Source organism: Aptenodytes forsteri, unplaced genomic scaffold (assembly GCF_000699145.1).
Source record: "Aptenodytes forsteri isolate BGI_AS27 unplaced genomic scaffold, ASM69914v1 Scaffold333, whole genome shotgun sequence".
In the NCBI taxonomy this organism is placed as follows: domain Eukaryota; kingdom Metazoa; phylum Chordata; class Aves; order Sphenisciformes; family Spheniscidae; genus Aptenodytes; species Aptenodytes forsteri.
The window spans coordinates 2,095,281-2,103,846 of NW_008794542.1; the positions used below are offsets into that span (position 1 = coordinate 2,095,281).

Below are 8,566 nucleotides of genomic sequence, written 5' to 3' on the forward strand. Positions count from 1 at the left end.
GAGGACACTCTTCAGTGGCTGTAAGAGTTTGTTGAACTGCCCCAATATGAAAAGAATTTTAGAGACAGCAATGTCAATGGAACAACACTTCCCAGGTGAACTTTTCTTCTGGATTAGTTTCAAATAATTTCCTGTAGGTTGCTACTTTAGTCTGTATGTGGGAAAAATTACGTGAACCTAAGTCTAACAAGATATGGTCAAATGCAAGAAAAGAGAAGCGTCCTTGCAGTTTTTGAAGAGCTGGTTGCATTTTTTTTTTTCTGCCAAAATATTTCAAAGTATAAATGCTTCTTGCTACTCCTTTCGTCTTAGTTTTGTTTCTTGCTCTTGAAGCTTTTATTGATGATCACATAATTCTGTATGGTAGTGTGCTTTATTTTGAACAACTTTCAATCTGTTGTATGGGTATACATCAAAAACTATCTGCAGAACCCCTTTTCTTAAGCATAACTACTAAATTTGAGTATTGCATGTATTTTAGAGAGTTGGTGTCACAAGTCTGCAAATATACCATTACCTCTTTAACTGTGCTAAATGGATTTATTTCATGATTATTCCAGAAAGAAAAGAATAGGGAAATTATTTGATGTTCTTCCTTTACCACATGCTGATACGCTTTTTTTTTATAGCACTACTGTCATTGCATTATATCTCTCATTCTAATTTCATAACTATAATCTATGTAACTGTGGGAAATGCTATTGATGTATTTCTTTCCATAGACTAGTTTTCAATATAGCTTGTGCAATAGGTAATGTTTTGTCTTATCATTAACAGGATAGCAGTAAATGAACATGCTTTCATGATCTCTCACTTGAAAATAATTGACCGGAGCCATAGACAGAAGCTTCAGCTTAAAGCCTTGGACGTTGTTTTATTTGGACCTCTCACACGTTAGTAACTCTTTGGAGTTCGTTCTTATCTCTTATTTGTAAGAATTCAACAGAATATTTTCAGTGACACTTGATACTGTAGGTAGGACAGCTTATCTATTTTGTGGATGTATTGATGGATTGCTTGGCATGCGTTATGGAACTGGGCAATGAATTAAAAAAAGGTTATCAAGATGCTGGGATCAGGACAAAGGTTCACTTCTGTGTGTAAGATTATGTAGAACTTTTAGTATAACCCCACTTGACAGATGGATGTTGGCTTTTGTGTCACAAGAAGTGACCTCTAAATGTTTTTGACTGTTTAAATTACACTTATAGCTAATGTTACATTCACTTCCTAATTAGCTTGGACAGCGTAAGCTGGGATGCTGAAATGAGAGGGGATGACCTTCCCCGAGGAATTAAAAAGGAGATGGTGGTGCAAATCCAGTACCAGTGTTTTTTGTGCAGACTCGAGTTTAAGTACAGTTAAATTTAATGCAGCAGTTCCACATATGACCCATTTGAGCACATGCAGACATTTCCTTACCACATCACCAGTGGTCTGTGTGCTTGCTTGTACGCAGTTACAGATCTGTTGTGGTACTGTGCATGTCGGGTATTCCTGAACTAGGAGGCCCTTCCAGAGCTTGGTGGTCAGTTCAGAGACTAGCGAATGACTTTGCAAAAGTCAGGCCAGATGTGAGCTGGCCTGACTGATTTGAGTTAGCCTGACACATCTGAGCTGGAGATTTTTAGGGGGAAAAAAAGCACATTGTGTTTGCATTATACCTTTAATGCTAGCAGAAACTGTCTTTTAAAAGTTTGTTTTACAAAGGTGCAAGTGAGTATAAAAGTTGTACTAACAAAGAAGTGTATGTGAATCTTGGATATAGTACCTTGACAATCCAGGTTTTGCTTTTAAAAAGTGCTGCTATTAGCTACTTACCCTTTTAAAATCTACTTTATTTTGTACAAGTGCATTTTTAACTCAGCATAGGGTATTCCAGAGGGCACAGACTGGGGAGAACTTAGTCGGACATAACTAAAGTTCCTACTGGCCTGATAAAGTGTAATTGGGGAAACTCTCTCTTAACTCATTTAAATAAAGATACAGACTATGTATTGTAAAAGTTTAGTAAGCTTTCCTCAATCAAATGTATGTTTTAGTATAGAATAAGTAGATTGTATTACAGCAGAGTTGCTTTTGTTGTATGGAAAATGCTCTGGAATCTATTTGAAAGGTTGAAAGGTAGTTGTTGGAGATGGTTTGAGATAAATGAGCTGGAATTCTGTTTAGCATCAGGTTCTGTCACCTTTTAGGTTGTGGGGGGAAAAAAAAAGTCTATTGTCTGTATCAATGAACTAGTTAATGATCATGTTATTCTCTGCACAGGTCCCCCTCACAACTGGATGAAGGATTTTATATTAACAGTTTCTATAGTTATTGGTTTTGGAGGCTGCTGGTTTGCATATACACAGAACAGAACCTCAAGAGAACATATCACAAAAATGATGAAGGACTTAGAAAGTCTCCAAACAGCAGAGCAAAGCCTTCTTGACTTGCAGGAGAGGTATAAATCTAAAAAAGTTAATGTTTAGTTTCCTTTTGTTTTGAGGTTAAATACAAATACAGATCCTTTACAGTCATAAATTATTTGCATTAAGCTGCCTTTGGATGTTGTTCATCTTCATTTTGCAGGGAAGTTGTGATTTCAGTGACGACGGGTTTTTGGGTAGAAATTGCTTCTGGGTATTTTAGCAGGCAATATGAACTTGGGGATGAAGGTAGAGAATAGAGGTTCAATCTTTTTTACCTATAGATTTAGAAGTATGTACTATTTTTTTTCCATATAATTACAGTTTACTTTGGAATACTTACATACATGGAAATGAGAACATTTCTTCTGTTTTTAAGCTCTTAAGATTGAAATGGAGCTGGGCTGATTACTTTCTATTGCTTATTTAGCAGTGTGAGAGCTGATAGTCTTCTCTGGTGCACTTGTTAACTCAATTGCCTATAAAGATGTGTATTTTGATCTTATTACACCTTTAATGAAGGCTCACCTAAAAGTTCGCATGTTTTATCTGACATGGACATCACATTGTGTGATGTAATTGCTGCTGGTTCATGAAGCTTGCGCGGTCTTTATTATCACAGAATGGTTGAGGTTGGGAGGTCATCTTGTCTAGCTCCACCTGCTCAAGCAGGATCATCTAGAACAGGTTGTCCAGGACCACGTCCAGGCAGCTTCTGAATATGTCCAAGGATGGAGACTCTACCACCTCCCTGGGCAACCTGTGCCAGTGCTCAGTCATGCTCACGCTGAAAAAGTGTTTCCTAATGTTCAGATGGAACCTCTTGTGTTTTGGTTTGTGCCCATTGCCTCTTGCCCTGTTGCTGGACACATTTTCTTCTCCCGAGGACTGCAACTTTTAACAAAAATGCTGTGTATTTTCTCATATTTTTTTGTTCAATTGTGAAGGCTTGAGAAAGCACAAGAAGAGAATAGAAATGTTGCTGTGGAAAAGCAAAATCTGGAGCGCAAAATGATGGATGAGATCAATGATGCAAAACGGGAAGCTCATCGCCTAAGGGAGTTGAGGGAGGGAGCTGAATGTGAGCTCAGCAGGCTCAAATATGCAGAGGAAGAGCTAGTACAGGTATCTGCAAACTGTTTATACTTTTAGTGTTGACTTTAAATTGGTCCTGGTTTTATTAGATCCTTAGGAGTGTTTAAAGCAGCATTTCTCTAATGCTAGATTTGAATGGAAAAATTCTAAGAGCACTTAATGATTGTCTGTCATGCTGTTATCTAGTAAAATAATCCTGAAACTATAAAAAGACATACACCTTGTATATTAGCTTATCATAATGTTGTTGGATTCATGGAAAAAAATATATGCAAAAGCTGTTTTTTTTTTCTATCTTGTTATCAGACCTAATGTTCATGGAACCTCTTGTGTTTTGGTTTGTGCCCATTGCCTCTTGCCCTGTTGCTGGACACATTTTCTTCTCCCGAGGACTGCAACTTTTAACAAAAATGCTGTGTATTTTCTCATATTTTTTTGTTCAATTGTGAAGGCTTGAGAAAGCACAAGAAGAGAATAGAAATGTTGCTGTGGAAAAGCAAAATCTGGAGCGCAAAATGATGGATGAGATCAATGATGCAAAACGGGAAGCTCATCGCCCCCTGTTGCTGGACACATTTTCTTCTCCCGAGGACTGCAACTTTTAACAAAAATGCTGTGTATTTTCTCATATTTTTTTGTTCAATTGTGAAGGCTTGAGAAAGCACAAGAAGAGAATAGAAATGTTGCTGTGGAAAAGCAAAATCTGGAGCGCAAAATGATGGATGAGATCAATGATGCAAAACGGGAAGCTCATCGCCTAAGGGAGTTGAGGGAGGGAGCTGAATGTGAGCTCAGCAGGCTCAAATATGCAGAGGAAGAGCTAGTACAGGTATCTGCAAACTGTTTATACTTTTAGTGTTGACTTTAAATTGGTCCTGGTTTTATTAGATCCTTAGGAGTGTTTAAAGCAGCATTTCTCTAATGCTAGATTTGAATGGAAAAATTCTAAGAGCACTTAATGATTGTCTGTCATGCTGTTATCTAGTAAAATAATCCTGAAACTATAAAAAGACATACACCTTGTATATTAGCTTATCATAATGTTGTTGGATTCATGGAAAAAAATATATGCAAAAGCTGTTTTTTTTTTCTATCTTGTTATCAGATGAGAGATAGTAGCTTTGTCTCACTCTTCTGAGTAGCAATAGATTGGATTTATTGTACTAAATAAAATGCTGTCTTACAAAAATATTTAAGCTTCAAGTTAGGGATATATATCATAGAAAAAATCTGAGTATAATATAGTATATGGAAATTCGTATGCTATATTTCAGAAATGCCTGATCTGCCTTCCTGACAGCAATTGGCACACACCAAAGCTCTGTAAAGCCTTAGTATGTTGCTGTGGGGTATAAACGTGCTTATATTTCACTTTCTTCTGCTGTCAGTTCTAATCATACTCTTGGTGACACTTTTATTTCTTTTGATTGCTAGGTTCGCATGGCTTTAAAAAAAGCTGAGAAGGAGTTTGAGCTGAGAAGTAATTGGTCTGTTCCTGAAGCTTTGCAGAAGTGGCTTCAGTTAACGCATGAAGTTGAAGTACAATATTACAATATCAAAAGACAGCATGCAGAAATGCAATTAGCAATCGCCAAAGATGAGGTACTAACTCTTACTCTTCAGCTACTTAAAGACTTTTCTGATCTGTTGCTAGATATATGAAATAGTAAATACAAATTATTCAGATAAGCATTTGGATATTTTTTTCTCCTCTGAGTTGTTCTTTGCTGCCTGTCAATATTGCTGATGTTTTGTCATCTGTGTTAAGTATATGACTTCTAGTTTTATGCATTTCATTTTATCTTGCTTTTAGGCAGAAAAGATAAAAAAGAAGCGAAGCACTGTATTTGGAACATTACATGTTGCACACAGCTCCTCCCTGGATGAAGTGGACCATAAAATTCTTGAAGCAAAGTAAGATTATTACCAGGATGCTTATTCTTTTGTGATTGATTATTCCTGGAACAATGGAATTTTTTGAGAGTTATGGAGTTTAGTGTCTTAGTGGTTTTGCACTTTTAAGTAAAACAGTTTAAAAGGTATTGAAGTGCGAGTATTTGGACAGTCCTAATGGATCTTCTGGTATGCTAAAATGACTGCACTTGTGTTGCTTTGCTTTATCATTAAGAACAGTGTACATAATTGCAATGTGTGCTTTTCTTCAGGAAAGCACTCTCTGAGTTGACGACGTGTTTGCGAGAGCGTCTTTATCGATGGCAACAGATTGAGAAGATTTGTGGTTTTCAAATAGCACACAATTCTGGGCTACCAAGCTTGACCTCCTCCCTCTACTCTGATCACAGCTGGGTAGTTATGCCTCGAGTTTCAATTCCTCCTTACCCGATTGCAGGGGGAGTAGATGACTTAGATGAAGATACTCCTCCAATAGTTTCACAGTTTCATGGTAAGTGGTGAGCTCAGTAAAAAGAAAGGGGAAAAGTTGTGGAGGCGTGGGATTTTAAAGTTAGGTGGGAGAAGAGTGCTGAAATCAAACAGGATTGGATCAGAGTCAAAAGGACCAAAATTTTATCTAGCATTTTGGATGCATCTTTTTGGACTTGCATAAACTGAAAACTGGGTTTTGCAATAAAGGTAATATGAAGAAAAAGCCTTTACTCCCTTTCAGTGGGGGGGTGAGGGAGTGGGGGGCAAATCCAGCTAAAGTTTTGAAAGTCTGCTGGTCATGCTTGGATTGCCACTTAGACAAAATTTATAATGAGTAATGCTGAGTTTCTGTTAGCACATTTATTCTTTCAGATGGAAGGGATGGAGTTAGTCTAGGGTCCCTTGAGTTGCTAGGAAGATCACACCCTTTGAGAAGCTGCATGGTACATAGCTTTTCAAACATTCTTTAGTGCCTGGAACAAAATCCTGTTGTTGTCCAAGGGAAGCTTTCAGGCAGAATGTTTGTGTTTGGATAAGTGGGTGGTTTGAGTGTGAGGCAGAGAGGCCAAGTGCTGGAGGGAGGGAAATCCAGCTTTGGTTAAACTATGATCAAAAGGTATACACTGGGGATTCAGACCACCCTTGTATCTCGAGTCATTGCATCGGTACAAGAGCTTGTTTCATGGAAGTTGTGATTAACTGGATTCTAGAGGCAAATCAAAAAGATGAGCTCCCGTGTAGCTATTCAAACAAGCAATATCAAGCTGAGGAATGAGTAGGGAAGAAAACTTTGTCAAATGTGTACATTTTTCTTCCAGGGCTGGGATTCTCAGAAGAAATTAGAACTGTATTTTAAAATAGTGTAAGGAAACTAGTCACCACTTTGCTGGCTTCATTTAGTGTGCCTTGGGCACACATTTTTCTTCCAAATGTACCAACCTTTTTTCTACAGGCCACATTCAGAAGTTCATTAATCTCCTTGCAACACTACTTACTGCAAGTTCTGATCACTTTTAAAGAATACTCTGTCTAGTCGTCTTCACTGTGAAGGCTTTGATTTAAACCTTAGCAACAAATTTCTTGGACAGCCCAGTAAAATATGGATGCCTAGAGTTAAACTTCCAAGTCTATATGGAGGAACCTGTGGTCTGATTTCAAAATGAAGACCTCCATTTATTATCATTATTTCCAGATGGTCTAAAATGACAAAACACTTAGATATGTATATAAGACTTCAGACTTGTGATTTTTTTTTTAGTCACTCTTCTCATTCAGGACTTGCGTAGAAGTGAAGCCAGAGAGCAAAGTGCAGTTGGTTCAGAGGAACTACGATTAGAGAAGGACTGTACCGTTTGTAAGAGCATACTTAGTTGAAACTTTACTGTATCCTTTTGCAATTATGGTTTAATTTTTTTGTTAAAGTTCAGTTCATTTGGAAGTATTTAGCTAATGGATGTTGTCTCAGTCAGTGATGAAAATTATCTGAATCTTAGTAACATTACAAAAACTTTAAATATGTTTTTCTGAATTTTGGTAAAGCGTGAGAGCCTGATTTTGTTAAAGTGAGGGAAGTAGCTTCTCCTTAATTTACTAGCTTTTAAAATTTCTACTCAGTAAAAAAACCCTGGAAACGCTTGGGAGTGGGGAAAGAGAGGGAAAATATGCTAAACGATCTGTTGTTGAAACCAGTTCAGGAGTCAAATTATTGTAGGTTAGTTTGGTAACTGCTAAATTATTCCCATCCTTTAGACAAAAATGACAAATGCACATGAGGAAGGGCAGAAGCTAAATGGCTTGTCTCACTCATGAGGCTTCAGGCAAAATGCAGTGTGCAGACAGGTCAGTTGTGAGCAAGACTGTTTCAGTGTCTGGACCTGAACTGAACTGTCTGGGCTGTTACCTTGCCCCAGCATCCTTTGATCTCTTAAGATTGACAAAACTTGAAATCTGCCAGTCAGACTTCTTTGTGCCGCAGCAATTGGGTTGATAGGCTAAAATGGTGTGAAGTAATAAATCTGTTTAATCAATCCTGAGCTGAAGAAGAAAAGGGGATAAAGAAATAGATGTACGAGACTGGAACAAAGTAATTACAGGAAGGTGATAGTGAAACTTCTACTTTTCTTTGACTGATTAGGATTCAGCTGATTCCTTGATTTTAGTGGGTTTTGTTTTGTGGTGGTTTAACCCCAGCTGGCAGCTAAGCACCACACAGCTGCTTGCTCGCTCCCTCCCGGTGGGATGGGGGAGAGAATCAGAAGGGTAAAAGTGAGAAGACTCGTGGGTTGAGACAAAGACAGTTTATCAGGTAAAGCAAAAGCCGTGCACACAAGCAAAGCAAAACCAGGAATTCATTCACTCCTTCCCATGGGCAAGCAGGTGTTCAGCCATCCCCAGGGAAGCAGGGCTCCATCACACGTGACAGTTACTTGGGAAGACAAAATGCCATCGCTCCCAATGTCCCCCCCCTTCCTTCTTCTTCCCCCAGCTTTATATGCTGAGCATGATGTCATATGGTGTGGAATACCCCTTTGGTCAGTTGGGGTCAGCTGTCCCAGCTGTGTCCCCTCCCAACTCCTTGTGCACCCCCAGCCCCCAGCCTACTCACTGGTGGGATGGTGTGAGGAGCAGAAAAGGCCTTGACTCTGTGTAAGCACTGCTCAGCAGTAACTAAAACA

The 8,566-nt window shown here is 38.5% G+C and overlaps 1 protein-coding gene across 1 annotated transcript in view; it reads left to right on the top strand.

Annotated features, from left to right (window-relative positions):
- STIM2 (stromal interaction molecule 2) overlaps positions 1–8,566 on the top strand; it is a 32,805-nt gene that overhangs the window by 20,589 nt on the left and 3,650 nt on the right. The window contains 7 exon segments of the mRNA XM_009272301.2: positions 1–95; positions 778–893; positions 2,269–2,446; positions 3,359–3,536; positions 4,941–5,108; positions 5,320–5,420; positions 5,672–5,910. The exon segment at positions 1–95 is cut by the window's left edge and continues 4 nt beyond it. Of these exon segments, the coding sequence (XP_009270576.1) occupies positions 1–95; positions 778–893; positions 2,269–2,446; positions 3,359–3,536; positions 4,941–5,108; positions 5,320–5,420; positions 5,672–5,910 (1,075 nt within the window).